Here is a 15,542-nt window from a genome sequence, read left to right as displayed (position 1 = left end):
TGGGATCCATCATCCAAATCTGGCAAGTTTTATTTACTCTCTTTTAGTGTGAAAATCCTTGGCCCATCTTCAAAATACTTGATACAATCCAAAGAAGAAAAACATAAAATGAGTTGAAATGATCTGCAATTCCAAATACCAGACAAAACCCTAAAACATCACGAGAAGAACACAGTAGTCTTAAGATATGCACCACAAATGGAATCACCAATATGACTATCTAGTCTTTGAAAAAAAAAAAAAAAAAGTAATTCTGATTCATTTCTTCAATTGATTGTATTTTTTATTTTAAAAAAAATTTGTACACTTCAGGAGCAGGAAGTGATCAATTTGTTTAACAGTTTTAGGAATAAACATGGGAAGATCTCATTTGAAGATTTTTTTAAACATCTATTGCTACACCTTGTTTGTAGTTTAACGGTTATTGATCTCATACCTGCTGAGAGTTGTTAGCAAATGTGTTTGTTGAAGGGCAATTCCAGTATCTTTTGGCATGACAACCAGCAGATTGTGCAGAAGGCTGCAAACAGCTGACAAAAGGGCAGGTGTAACTACAGCACGCTGTTTAGACAGGGCAGCGGACATGGGAGAATCATGTTGACTTGGAGATTCTGTTATGGTTGTATCACTTTGACCTAGAGTATGTTGAATAAAAAAAAACCAAAACAACCAAAAGATTAAATTACATCAGTTACATAAACCAAGTTTATTTGTATTTTTCATAAAACATCCAAGTCCTCTCCACATTTAAATTGTATATTCAGGAATGAAGGGGAGGAAAAAAAATGAAATCAGATACAGGAAATAGTTCCCAAATAAAATTCTCCCTCTACCAGGCATTAAATAGAGATAGCTAGCAAATTTGGAAAGACACAAATTACCAGTCTTTTATTTAAAAGAAAAATACTTTTATTTGTACACAGCTCTCTCTACATACATGATTATAAATATATGTTTTACATTATATTAGTTTTTATCTTTCTACATCTAAAGAGAATTATATACACATATTTGTGTATGTGTGTGCAAACATACTATGTATGTATATGACAGCTCTGCCATGACTGATGTGTTGAAAGCATGACTAGATGCCAGGAAGAGAACCTAACTCTTGAGTAATATTTCAAGCAGTACCATTTTCACTTGCTTCTGTCAAACTTCATATTAAAGGAAGTATTTAATATTTGTCTTCTAAAACAACTACTCGAAGCATCAACTGCTCCAGCAACATGCAAGCTGTACAATGTAGAGCACGGACACACACTGAAATGTGAACAGGTGAATACACCGTATTTAGCATCAGGTACAGGACTCAAGCTTGAGTTACCTTGTGCCGTAAGCCGATCAGCCACAGTTTCCGGAATAAAACTGGCTGAACTTGGAACTGTTGCCTGAAGCTCAGTAACACTCCCCAGTGATGGTGATGCAGACAGAATCTAGAAAGCCATAAAAAGAGAAACTAGTTGATTCCAGCCTTTACAGACTAGTCATTTCTTTATATTCTGCTTGAGAAGGGGGAACAACCCATCATAATCAACAAAATCAAATACGATATAAATATTACTGTTCAAAATCAATTCAATTCGATTTTGTCCACTATGTGTGTATATATATGATAAAAAACCCAATAATTGAAACTATTAAAAGATGGGTAATATGAACAGTCTGAAACATTTCAGTCAAAAACTGATCAATGCCCATGTTACTAGAAATTCCTTCTCTTCATCCTTCTTTTTCATCCATATAATTGACTCAACCTACATTTGGATAAAGATAGAAAGACATTACTGAAGCACTTAAATTTTTCATGGACTATTTGCTCTACTGAGAACATCAGCACTTGTCCCTTTGTACCAGAACACACTCAGATAAAAATATCACAAGTGCATTTGTCATCAGTCAAAGCTGATGTCCCTGAGTCTTTTCAACTCTGGGTACGTCTCTTAACCTTAATCCTGTGATCCTTAAATCTATTCATTTCATAGTGAAGATAGAAGATATTTAAATGGCAGCAGATAACTTTACTGACATAATACCATGCTCCTCCTACCCATTTTGCATTATTTACATTACGAATTTTGCGTGTTTTCAAAAGTTCCTAATGCTCTTGCTACGGTGTTTCAAACCACAAGCCTCAGATCAGAAGACCCAGAATCCATCTCAATGATGTGCTTTTGAGACACAGCAAGACCTGCAACTTGTTTCAGAGCACAGGACAAGTAACTATCATGTCAAGTCACTCTTTCACTTCTGGTTTTTATTTTCTAGATGGAAAAGTCACATCAGACAATTTTCTTCAAGAGTGTCACTATACAAAGCAGAGAATATAGAATGTTGGAGAATCCAACGAAATCCCAGAATTACAACTTGAAGAAGGGTGTTATTAGAATTTTCCTCACAGTGAGCTTTCTAAGGAAGACTGAAATATCGCAAAGGTTTCCAACAGCTGGAATATATTTTTACCCAAGGAAATGTTAAAAGTGACTGTTAAAAGCAACAGACAAAAAGGGTGCAGAGAAGGAAATCACAGATCACTCTGTTCCTAGCTATTGTATCCTTGCAACCTCCACATTGTAACTTCCTTTTCTCCTGCATTTTCCTCTGGTCTCCCACTATTGCTCATCCTACAATCATGAGTCTTTATTCTTAAGCCTGCTCAGTTGTTCCTCAAGGAAAGAGGATTTTTGTAACACATAAAACAAGCTACAGTAAGATCTGGGAGTGTGTCCAAAACACAGGGAGCACACAGAGCTCATAGAGTGAACACACAGAGTGTCCAAAATATAAAGCATATAGAGCACATAGAGTGTCCAAAACACATAGAGTTTGGATCACATATGGACAATGCTTGGCTAAATTATTTTCTTGTTATCAAAATGCAGTACCAAGCTGTACTGAGTGATTGAAATTCAAAGTCTATTTTGATTGCACAACTAAAAAGCATATTTGCCAATTTAAAAAAGTTACTTGAAGTTCTGTGCTTGCTAATTTAAATAATTACTAAAATCCATTATTTCTATTAAGCTAATCTATCATGACACATGGCAATTCTGCATTTATTCAGCACTATACGTCAATTCCAAGCATTCTAATAGGTGAGAAAAACTATAACACTTTTCCTTAAATAGTACAAACCCAAAATGTAATTTCTAACAGTCCATACAGTTCTTCAGAAACAAGTAAAACCCTAAAAGGACTTTAACTCTATTGACAGTCATCTTACACGTATTATTATGAATTACACTACCTTTCTCATATTAGTAAAAAGTATCAGCTACCTCATACAACTGTTCTCCCTCTATCTTCTACAACTCTCTAAATACTTTGGGCAAGAAAATAAATCATTCTCAGTTATATTAAAAAAATGAATTAAAAAAAAAATCAGCAAAAGCTGGTTAGAGAAATAAAATCTTCCTGCACTAATGGAACATTTATTGATAATTGCATCACAGTGGGAAATCCGTTAAACCCCAAAATTTTCTGCTGTCATAACAGAAAACACACAGTAACACAATGAAGTTGTTTCCACACTGTTCTGCCTTCCAGGGGAAAAAAAAAATATTACCACTTCTATAAATCACCTTTGATAAGGATGACCTGGAAGTTTGGCACACAGTATTTAGTAAAGGATATTTACTACTGCCACCATATTGTTCATGAGAGCAATGAAGCATTGCGTTGCTTAACAGTGAAACTTTGGAAGGGGGTGTAATAGGGGAAAAGATTCTGTGTGTGTGGAGAGGGAGATGACAACTGCAGATTAGAACCAATTCAAAAGAATACAAAACTTGTCAGAGTGGAAATACAGGAGAAATGTGAGGCTTTTGCCATTTATCTACTAGATAGGAATAAAAGGTCTTTTCTTAACCTCTAGTACAAAAATCCCTCTGGCATTGCTTTAATAGGCTTGCAGTGATTAATTCTATTCAGTTCCCTTTTCAAACGTTTAAATCACTTAACTGTATAGCACTCTGGTAACCACAGTTCCAGAAAATAAAGCACACATTTTCATAGAAAACAGCAAGAAGATTTCATAGGAAAGAATAGCCATGACTTAAAGCTGTCTGGGAGATGTCTGTAGCTCTTTAGCCCACAACATTTTTAGCTCAAGTTTTTAAATAACTGCTCATTTTGCTAAGATTTCCTGGACGCAGAACAGCCCTAGCATATTTATGCAGTGTAAAGCAAGTCGGTATCTCCATGCAGATTGGTGATCTCTTATCATATCCACGAAACACAAACCAAACATGTTGGTTAAAACAAGAGTAAGGATTCGTCTTTTCTAATGATAACCTGAGTTAATGTTTAAACTACTTATTCTATAAAAGACCAGGATTATTAATCATCTCACAACTGGCCTTTTTGCAGTATCCACATTTCAGTTCACAGAAAAATAAAAACAAATTTGACAAAAATCTGTAATCCACTAGGATCTTAAAGACACAAAATACAGTGCATATGAGTTAACAGAGTACAGACAATCCAGTTCTGCTGTCTTTTTCTATTACAATGATTCATTGATTTCATCCCCACACAACTATTCTTTATAAAATGAACAAAATTTTACTTATGGTAAAATTATGGTACTTATGGTCTCTGCAAAATTTCTGACTCTGTTTTTAATTTTCTCAATTTTCTTTCTGCAAATTTGGGGAAAATAATTGGGGATGGAGGAAAAACTATGAAGCCAAAAAGTAATTTAGTTGCAACTTTCAGTTATGGTCATATGGCTCTATGAAAAAATCAGCTCATGATAGCAGACAGCTCAAATAAAGTACTGGTTACATGAAATTTGGAAGCAGAGAAAAATAGAATGTTAGCAGTAGGAATCAATATGGACCTATTTAGATCAATTTTTTTTAATGTTATTAAAATATGAAAGAAGAGTTTTCAATAGAAAAAATTCTACTTGGTTTGATTGCTCGTTCTCAAGTATTTGTGGGTGTTTTCATCAAATCTGCACCATGCACCTAAAACACATTTGTCCTTTCAGTGAGACCTGCAGATTCCTTTCCATCTGTGATGGGGAAAGCACGCCATCTCGTGGGCTTGGAATAACAGTGTCTTCCCGGCGCCATCAACATCCAACATTTAGCAATAAACTTCTACAAACTTTTTGTAATGCCTTCATAAACATATTTCCTTATTCATACATCAAAACGGAAATTGGGCCAAACTGTGACCCACAAATTTGAAGTTATGTAGGAATAAATTACAAATACCTGAGATTTCAGGACAAGTTTGAATTTTCAGAAGTATTTCCTAACTTCACTAGATACACACTTCAGATAACTGCCCTCTGAAATACAGTTTGCAATCAGCCTCCATCAAAGTTATGTTCATCCACCTTTTTTCTCAATTAATAGTGGCATTGGAACATGAGACCTCTACATCTTTTGGCTGGAAATTTTCAATACAGCATGCCAGGACAAGCATTTTTTTAAAGGTAAGAAACTTAGTTAATAAAAAAAAGAAGTTTACAGTTGCTAAAAAAATCCATGAAGGATAAATGGAAATTAAACTAACATCCAGAAATGACAATCAAAGTCTTAGTGTGACATCTTCATAGGTGTCAGGGAAAGAATGAAAACAACACAAAACACAAACTTGTATAAAACTCACAAGGTTAGCTGTAAGAGCCTAATCTTAAAAAGCATGAAGTCTACAATATGTGGAAGACTGATATAAATTAGTATAGCTTAGTATTACACTGTACTTTCCACTGTTAATTATTAGTTGTGTGTCTGGTGAATGGAATAGTAGAGCTAAGTCTTTCTGTTAAACTATGATGCCACTTTACATATATAATTATCATACATTAACTTGATCTAGTAAATTCCACATTATTTTTTTTCTTTTTTGTTAACTACTGAAGCTGAAGAAATTTAATGTTATGAACTTGTCCAATTCTTCATAAAAACTCAAGCACAATTTTAAGTAGATTAGACACCAAGCCTTGATAAGAATTGCTGCAGTTTAATTTTGTCTTCAAGTAATGTGAACAAAACAAGATGAAATTTGGTCAACTTTCACTCCTCTAAGTAAGTGGCATTCAATTTATTCAGTAAAAAGTGATCTGGGAACAACCGCTTTTAAAAAATATGAGATTCTTATGTAAATGGTTTTTTAAGGAGCAATCATGATTGCAGGTACTTCCTGGTTTACATGCACTTTAATTTATTTTAGTTTTGATCTTCAAATTTGAATATTTGTGTATAAAATAACCATAAAGGGCTGGGGGCTTGTTGGTCTTCATTAATGAAAATGAAATTAATTAATAAAATTTCTGAAAATGAGAAATCAGTTTACAACTAAAGTGCACTTTTTCCTCAATTATTAAAAACATGGAAGATAACATTATCAGTACTAGACAGCAATAAATTTATAAGAGAGAATCAAAGAACATGGAAATCGTACTTGTGTAATACTTCTGAGACAAAATTTCAATACTGGTTTTTCTGTTTTTACTTTTACCACGTTCCACAGGAAAACTGAGCATAGAAATTTTTGTCAAGAAAAAAATATAGGATTTTGTGATTTATCAGCATTTGTCATTTCCATGCATGCATCTGTTTAAGAGAAAAGAAACTTCTAAACAATGATATTCTGGCTTCAGTAATAGATTAAATGGTCATTCATAAATGAAATTTTTTTAATATGAAACTAAAAAATAAATTTCAGTGCAACATGTCAATTTTATTGGATCTATACTGCAGCCTCTGAAAAATACATGATTTTTATCAGGTAACTAATGAATGTTATAAAAGTTTCCTCCACAGCCTGAACTGATACTGCAAATCTACTGTGGAATGAAAAGAATGTCTTTCAATTTCTCCTCTGCATTTGCCATCTTGAAAGATGGCACATGTGTACAGCTTTTTATTGCCATAGTCAGAAACAAATTTTTCAAGCAGCCATCCGCTTTCTGTTTTCCATGTCTGCAAGCACTTGTGCCACTTGTAAATTCTACAAAAGCATTTTCAGAATCCAGAGTTTATTATGGCACAGAATACCCAATATATTTATGTGGCTTTGATTGATCCAGTTCTGTAGCTGTGTTGTGTAAACACAGGTTCACTCTGAAAAACAATTTGGATAAAAGCAACAGAAGTGACAACTAGAAATGGAGACAACTGCATTTTGTCAATAAAGCCAATTACAGAGTAATCTCAAGAGAATATGTCTTGTTGTGGGAAGCTACAGAATTCAGTACTACCTTATGCACTTAGCTAGTCAAGACAAGCTACCTTATTTATTTTTGCTCAGGTTAAGAATCACAAAAGGGTTTTTTCAGCATATTAAAGCTGCATTGGAGTAAATTTCAACTTAATTTCACAGCTAATTTCTGATTGATTTCAGGTTTTGAGTTTTGCTGGAGTTTTTTTTAACAATTTTAAGAGTGCTAATTTTCTTGAAAGCAGTTCACAAACAACTTTATATTTAAATTAATAATTACTCTGCAAGTTACCATAGTTTCAGATGTTGAGTGAGAATGTGAAGATTTTCTCTGACTAGGTGGAGCCTTCCAAAGACTGAGAGAATCATCAAAATCTGTAGAGGAAAAAAAAAAAAAGAATCAAAATTGCTGTAACAAGCTTTCTAAAGGACTGTTTCAGTGAAAAAATAACCAACCACCGCTATCCTTCTGAAGATGTCAGAACACAAGTTTTCACACATGGTATCTATGAAATCTTACACATCAAATTCCCTGAATAAACAGAAATAAAAAATTTTCAGTGCAACATAAAGTAGTCTAGAAAACACTACACTTCATTGAAACTGCAGTTGCATAGCCTTCAGTCATTTCAAACAGTTCAGATTTCATTTTAGTTAAAATGCAAGAGTACATAAGTGCTGAAGTACTATACTAGGGTCTCAAAGAACACACATAGTAAACTGATGTCCTTGTCTTCAAAATATGGGTCCTTTTGAAACTATTTCTCTAAAAATGAAAATTTGAAGTTTGTCTTCACAAAACTTCAAATTCACATTTTTAGAAAAATAGTTTCAAAAGGACCCATATTCATAAATATAACAAAGGTAGAATTACTTTGTAAATCTGTTTTAGAGCAAAAAGTACCAAAAAATGGCATAGCACAAATCTGCCATTAATACTTTTAAAGTTGTCATATATTTAGAAAATAAAAAATAATAAAGTCAGACTACACAGTTTGTGAATGCAAGCCCCACAAAAGTAGATGTCCCATATATATCCTCAGTAATTAGTAAACTGAACTATTTTATTTTTATCATTACATTGCAGATGACTTTTATACATTCCTAAAAAATGTATAAAAAGAAAGTAAGAAAACTACATAGGAAAAAACCCTATAAGGTTTAGGTCCTGTTCTTCCCTTTCTAAAGGAACAAAAATATTGTTTCTTATTCCTAAAATACTGTATTTTCTGGCTTTGCCCTGCAAAGACTGAATAAAATGTTTCCCAATTGCTCACTGAAAAGTTGTACCATTCTACATTTTGAGTTACTCTTAGATACAATATTGCAGGAGCTAACAGAACTACCAAAAGGCACGTATTAGAGGACCATGGGAGCAGTAAAATGTGTTGGATTGAAAAATTACACTCATAGATTAAAAAAAGCAGACACTGAAGAAATTGAGGATTTTTATGGCTGGAATTTTGTGTACTGGTGAGGTATTTCTCTCAGTTAGTTACTAAGCATGCTTCTTTTCTTTGGGTCTGTTATAAAGTCTCTGAAAAATTAAACTTATCATCATCAGATATATTTGAACAAGGAAGTGTGTTCCCACTATGCATCATAGTGAGCCTTAGAAATATTGTTCAATAAATTATTAGTAAACATAAAAGTTAGATCTGAGATATTCCAAGGGAATACAAGTTAAAAATATACAAATAAATCCAATCTGACTATTCCATTTCATCAGTCTAGGAATTATATTATACCTGAATGTCTTAGAATGCAGCTTAATTCAGATTATTAGAGTCCATTCCTACTCATGTAACCTTGATGCTAAACACATCAAGAAACAGGTCTCTAAAGAAAGTTAATGTATTTCTTTTTTCCAAATTTTCCTTGTATGAAAGTTGACTGGATGTCATAAAGTGGAAATTGTTAAAAGTATTTTACCCCCAATATTTTGCAAGAAAATTTACTGCAGAACCAATTACGTCTTTTCCATTTTCAACTTTCTGAAGATGTAAATAACAGCTCAGAACTTCTTCTGAGCTATGTTAAACTAGAGACGCATCTACTTAAATCCTCACAGCAATCTTTTGACTTCAAAACATATTTAAGTGCAGCGTTTATATACGTTCCGTTCCCCTCTTATTAAGAATTACTGGAGGTAAGTTACTCAAAACTGCACTTTATTTAAGCAGGTTTCAAATATCAGAAGATTACATCAACATCACTTACCAGTAATACCACCTTTTTCAACGCTGAGCTTGTCTTCCTTGTAAGAATTCAAATCGAACATGTAACATCCTAGGTAACAGCGTTTCACCATCTGATTCACATGTTCATAGAACTGGCAGTGATACAAAAGGGCTTTAAGTGCAGGTATTCCTGTCTGAGAGAGGCCAGATTCTTCATCATGTACACAAGGACCCTGAAGACATGAAATTCACAGACATCATTACTTTAAAGAAATATTTTACATAGAATAAACTGTCAGAAAAACTCACCCTAACTAAGGCTAATGCTGTGTATATGTGTGCACACTGGTTTACAGGCTGTAACTAATATTCCAAAAATGAAATGTAGTTTGTAATGTTGAGCTAAATCGTAATATTTTACAAAAGCTGTCATGACTTAGCAAAATCAAACAGATATTTATCTCCTGAGAAGTGTGCTAACAGTTAAGTAAGAACTTATGAAAATCTGTAAATGAGTGGCTACAAGACAGTAAATGTATCAGTACACTTCACAATTTCAATGTCTCATTTATTTCTACTTACAGATATTAAGCAATGAAAAAGCTTTCCTTAGGCAAAAAGCACACTTAGATAAGACTAAATATCCTGAAAAAATCATCCTTCCCTAAAGTATACAGTCATTATGCTACATCTAGCTATGTCAATCTTCTATGAAAAAAGATTACTTTAGAAAACAAGACATAATCAAAAAAAAAATTCTCTTTGAAGTATGGTTTTCAATTATTTCTTTTTAAATACTGACATCAGGGAAAACTTCCTAGAGCAGTGAATTTATACCTTAAAATAATGGATTCTAGTCATATTTCAAATAAACCCTTTAAGTTGACTACCTTTGTTAAATGTTTCTTCAGTGTTTTCCAAGTTAACACAAAAAATCAAAAAGTTTTATTATGCTACACATAATCTGGTTTAGACTGACCATAAAAATTAGAAAAGCAAAGGCAGAAGAACTCAGAAATTCAAATCAATTACATTCAGAAAGGCAGTCTTAGAGGGCATACTGCAGTAGTTCAAAAATAAATTAGTTGAAATTATAGAAAGAAAAATTTCAGTGCTAATTAGATATTTTCTTTGGCAGTCAGGAGAGAGCAGAGCTGGATCAACTGAAAATAAGTAATTTGAAAACACTATTTATCCTCAAGAGACTCTCCCCCAATCCCTTCATTTACACTGAATACAAGTTTATCTCCCAATTTTAAAAAAATGAAACCCAAAACCAGATACAGTAGAAGCAGTAATACTATTTTGTATTACAAGATAAGTTATCACCAAAATTTTAGATTGTTACTCTCATTCTTTTTGGTTTCTGTAATACAGAAACTATTTTCACTATTTGCCTTTTACACCAGCTAGTGGAGAATGAAATATGACGAACAATTTGAGGCAGAATGTAGCATTTCAAGTAAACTATTTATGATGCATTATAAAACTCTACTCATACACTGTCAGCAATAGACTTAGACCATATTGACTATGGCAAGTGCAAACTTAGGAAATACTGATAAATTTAGTCCAAATTTTACTGCCCAGGACTGTTTGCCAGTTTCAAAAGCCATGTCAGATACCTTACAGTACAAATGGGGGCCTTGAAAGAGTTACTCACCAATTACATTGACAGAGTGCTCTGACTTCAGCAATCTTTATACAACACAGTCTGCTGCACTCTTAGAGTGCGACTTTACACAGGTTGACTTTACTCATGACTAAAGAGTGGCGTAGGAAATTTTTTAAATGACATAGCAAAATGAAATATATAGCAGATCAACTAGACAAAAGTAACACTAGAGACATTCTTACGAAGATACTGGCCTACACATTCTATTTATATTTCTTTTTCCAGTCCTATTTGGTAGGACCATTACCTACCAAAATGGTAATGGTCTAATTTGGCTATGGCACAGTATTCCTACTATTCACCAAGATCCACTTAATAGCCCTCCTTTTTTCCTGGCACTAAAGGAAACAAACAAATTACCTTATTCAGTGCAAGGGAAAAAAAGTTACTCTGAAATATAAAATTTTATCCTGGTGGTATGTTACAGTTTTAATTGTTGTTTTTATTTTGAGCAGTTTTAATTTACCAGTAACCATGAAGTGTTGTTTGATAACATCTTTCAGCATGAACACTTTTTAAGTGATGAGCAATTTCCACTAAATGCAGTTCTTAATAAGAATCACATTGACTCAAAGCTTCTTTTAATTGCACTGGAATTCATCCAGAATTGTGCAACTGGATTCAATTTTTGTCACTTCACCATAGTAATTGAATTTTTTTATAAAAGACTAAAAAGCATCTTTTAATAGAGTTTATATTGACAAGTTAAAATGGCTGCCCTTTTTAACCCCCTACTATTATGAATTTAAACAATTACTATTTATATTGATAAATTAGAAGTAGTAAGACTGAAACAAGGGCCAGATTTGTAAAATTGCTTCCACGTCTTCCTTTATGATTACTTGTAAAGAAAAGATGAGACATTCTGTACAATTCAACTCTTCAAGAAATAGCATGATCAATTTTGGGTACAGATGAATCACAGATAACTTATCATAGTGAAACAGCTGGAATGCCTTTCAGCACTAACTTGATATTTTGCAGAAAGGAACATATTAAAAATAATATTGCTGCATCTGCAAATTTCTTCAAAAACTAATATACACTGTTCCAATATAAGTAATCTCACACACTGAAAGGAGCAAGACAGACATTAAAACAGATATCAAGGTTACAAAAAAATTAAAAATTGCAAGCTAGGATCCAAGTATCCTGATGTACAATGAACCAGACTTGCTGAGAGTAAAAGAAGATGACTGACTCAAGAGCACAACTGGAAAGGTTTCCAAGGTATCTTATCAGTTCAATAAATATCTGATAAGAGAAGGAAAAGAGAGACAGACTCCTCTCACTGGTATCCAGTGACAGAAGAAAAGGCATTGAGCAAAAACAAAAATACAGGAAATTCTATTTAAACCTAAGAAAAAAACTTTCTATCTGAGGGTAGTCAAAGATTAGAACAAGTTGCCCAGAGAGACTGTGGAGTCTCCATTCTTGGAGAAACTCAAAATCCAACTCGAAACAGCCCTGAGCAACCTGGTCTAGTTCACTTTGCTTTGAGCAAGTGGTTGTCTTCAGAAAGCATTTAAATTGCCCTAAGTGACAAACTGCTTCATCTTTCTTTCAAAACATTTTATAAACATCGCATTAACAGAATTTAATCCTCTTCCTCATGCCCCTCAAATCATGTTTTACCTGCATCCCAAGTGTGAGTAAAATAAATTATCAATTTCTATCCTAAAATATTAATGATATACCATGTAAGTAAGCAAGTTTCCTGGGAACCCAAAGATACTACATTCATGAAATGCAACATATATTTAATCTAAATTTGGTTGTTTTACTGAGCTTGCCAAAAGTCCGAGAGAAGTTTGTCTATTCATTCACTTCTCTTTCCAAAACGTAACCTTAGACATGTAATTTTTTAAGTTCATATTTTATAGTTATTCTGACTCAACTTTTCATATCAAATGACATCTCTCTGGGACACTATGACTTTTGTTATCAAATATAATAGTCACTCACTTGCCAAATACAATCTTTAGTGTCTTCTGTAGGGATTGGAATCACAAGTAGATTTTGTAGAATAAAAGCAGCCTGAAAGAAATTAAAGCAACAATATTGCCATCTAGCCATCACACTTCAAAAAACCACATCAGATTGAAGAGTACAGTCTATATATTGCTTCAGACATATGCTGAAATACACAGAATTCTCATGTTCATGTTGAGAAAAAATAATTACAACGTCAAAGCCCTCAAACTTCACTTACAAGAGATGTCATTAGAGCATGGCACAAGAGCAGGCTGATATAAAAAAGACAAGGAAAAGATGGACTAGAAACCACAAGGAAACAAATTTATTTATAAAATACTTTTATCACTGTTCCAGTACAGTCAATTGTACAGAACAAGCATTACAAGTACTAGGGGAAAAAACTCCTGAACAGAACAACCTAGATAATTGTTTATGATCAGTCACTCCATTGTTCTTGTGTTCTTGGGTTTTTAATTATTAAATAATAATTGGGACAATGTGATGAACCCATTAGGACAGAGACATGTTTCAAATATTTTTCTTTATAAATACACAGCATGTTTGTTTTTCTAATTATATTACACATACTTTGCATGTCTGTGCATGCATTGAAATCCCTTTTTTATATTTTGTCAATCTTTTGTCAATGATATGCATCTTAAGAGAATATAATTGAGACAATAATTTGGAGTTAAATAAAATAATGAAGGACACATTATCAAAGCCATTTTGAGATACAATTTCAAAAATTACTTTGGAAAATAATATTAGTTAAGCAGTAGAGCTGGGAAAAAAACAAGTCACCGAGTGTCAGAGCTTTTATTTCTTATTGATTAGAACAGAAGGAAAACCTTGCAACTAGAGCTGTAAAAAAATTGAAAATAAAATGTACAGAGCTTAAATTCATCAATATATAATTCTATGTGTTGTTCTACCATAGTACAGACCTTCAGTTCTCACCAGTAAACCTTAGTGCCTAGACAAATTAGATTACTTCATGTCTGCAATGAACACATATTTACTGCAGATCAGGTGATGAGTTTGTACCAAAGCATTCATAAATGTTACAAAGCAGCAATTAAAATCAGCCTGATTAGTTACGGTTTAGCAACCTATTTATCTTACTGAGTAAGCCTTAGCAGTTTTTATGAGTTCACTTGTATTGTTTATGTCATTTCTGTTTTCAAATAACTAATCTGTATTTGCTCCTACTTATGCAATTCCTAAATAAGCAGCTAAACATTTATATTAATCAGGTGGTGTTTAATTTACAAAGCAGCAGATGTTGAACAGCATCAGATAATTGATATATACGATAAAAAATACAAAATCTTTTTTCACCATAATCAAAAAGAACTTGACAATCTACAACAGCAGAAGGACACAAGAAACATACCTCCCTGCGTACCATGCTACATTCAGATTGATCCAGAAGGATGTTTATCACTGTTCCCCACAGGCCTCCTGAAATATTCTGGCAGCTTTCTGCTAAAGCAATACATCCTATTTCAAGAGATGTAAGAGCTGATCCTATTCCAAGTGCTGTAAATCTGACCTAGTACACATAAGCACAACAGAAAGTGGTATTTCTTACAGTAATTAACAATACTTTTTTATTATTATTATTAAGTTGTATCAACTGAATCTGGAGCTTAAGAGAATAACTTCAAAAGTGACAACCTCTTTTCCTGTATTTCTCTTGCTTTCTACTCACAATCAAAACTAAATTCACTTTGTTTTTATTTAAAAAGTGAATAAACAATTACTTTTAAGTATTCAAAACTAAGAAAGATAGTCTTTAATATTCTTCATATTTTATCACATGGAAAATAGGTCCATTTAGCAAACTCACATAATTTAACAGATTCCCATTAAATACATTTGCTCTGAATTTTTAGTTCATGTAAATGTTTCTGCTTTGCAGCTAAGTTACAACAATGACAAGGAAAACTGCCTATGAATCATGATAGTGAGTGACTAATGAAAGCATAGAAGACAGTAGATATAAGGAAGGATTTCTTAGATGATGTTTATATGGAAACACTCTCCCTACTGTATTATTACTTCTATTTAGGATACAGTTAGTAACATTCTAAATAATTCGGAACAGCAGTTCTACTATTAAATACATTAATGAATCAAAAATTTTCAAATGCTTAGGGGTAAAAATAAGATATGAAGTTAATATCACAGTAACAAACCTCAGGATCTCTATCTACCCATAAAGGAACCAGCCATGCCAGGCCTAGATGAGACAGAACTTGTTCTTCACCACTATCATACGGCAAAGACCAAAGAGATATCCAGTCCTGATTAGCAAACAGAAAACAAATTAAGAAATTATTTTATAAATCTTTCAATCTATGCTAGTGTACTAACAGTGTGAGCTACCAACAACTACTAAAACAGTTTTGTATAACACTAATTGTGCAGAGGAAGGATAATTTTGTATTTCTCTTTCCATAAGGATTTGACACTAAATCACATGATTGTAAACAACAGCCGGGTTTTAAAATTTCTTTGAGACTAAAATT

The 15,542-nt window shown here is 33.0% G+C and overlaps 1 protein-coding gene across 1 annotated transcript in view; it reads right to left on the bottom strand.

Annotated features, from left to right (window-relative positions):
• Positions 1-15,542, bottom strand: part of RTTN (rotatin) — a 78,812-nt gene that overhangs the window by 23,564 nt on the left and 39,706 nt on the right. The window contains exons 30-36 of the mRNA XM_041472828.1: positions 15,210-15,317; positions 14,405-14,563; positions 12,997-13,068; positions 9,397-9,589; positions 7,469-7,551; positions 1,328-1,436; positions 437-635 (exon numbers count right to left, since the gene is read on the bottom strand). Of these exons, the coding sequence (XP_041328762.1) occupies positions 437-635; positions 1,328-1,436; positions 7,469-7,551; positions 9,397-9,589; positions 12,997-13,068; positions 14,405-14,563; positions 15,210-15,317 (923 nt within the window). The remainder of the gene's footprint in view (positions 1-436; positions 636-1,327; positions 1,437-7,468; positions 7,552-9,396; positions 9,590-12,996; positions 13,069-14,404; positions 14,564-15,209; positions 15,318-15,542) is intronic.

The sequence above is a fragment of the Pyrgilauda ruficollis genome, unplaced genomic scaffold, assembly GCF_017590135.1.
Source record: "Pyrgilauda ruficollis isolate IOZ18807 unplaced genomic scaffold, ASM1759013v1 scaffold109, whole genome shotgun sequence".
In the NCBI taxonomy this organism is placed as follows: Eukaryota; Metazoa; Chordata; class Aves; order Passeriformes; family Passeridae; genus Pyrgilauda; species Pyrgilauda ruficollis.
The sequence above is the reverse complement of the archived record's forward strand: the minus strand, read 5'-3'. Positions and strand labels throughout refer to the sequence as shown.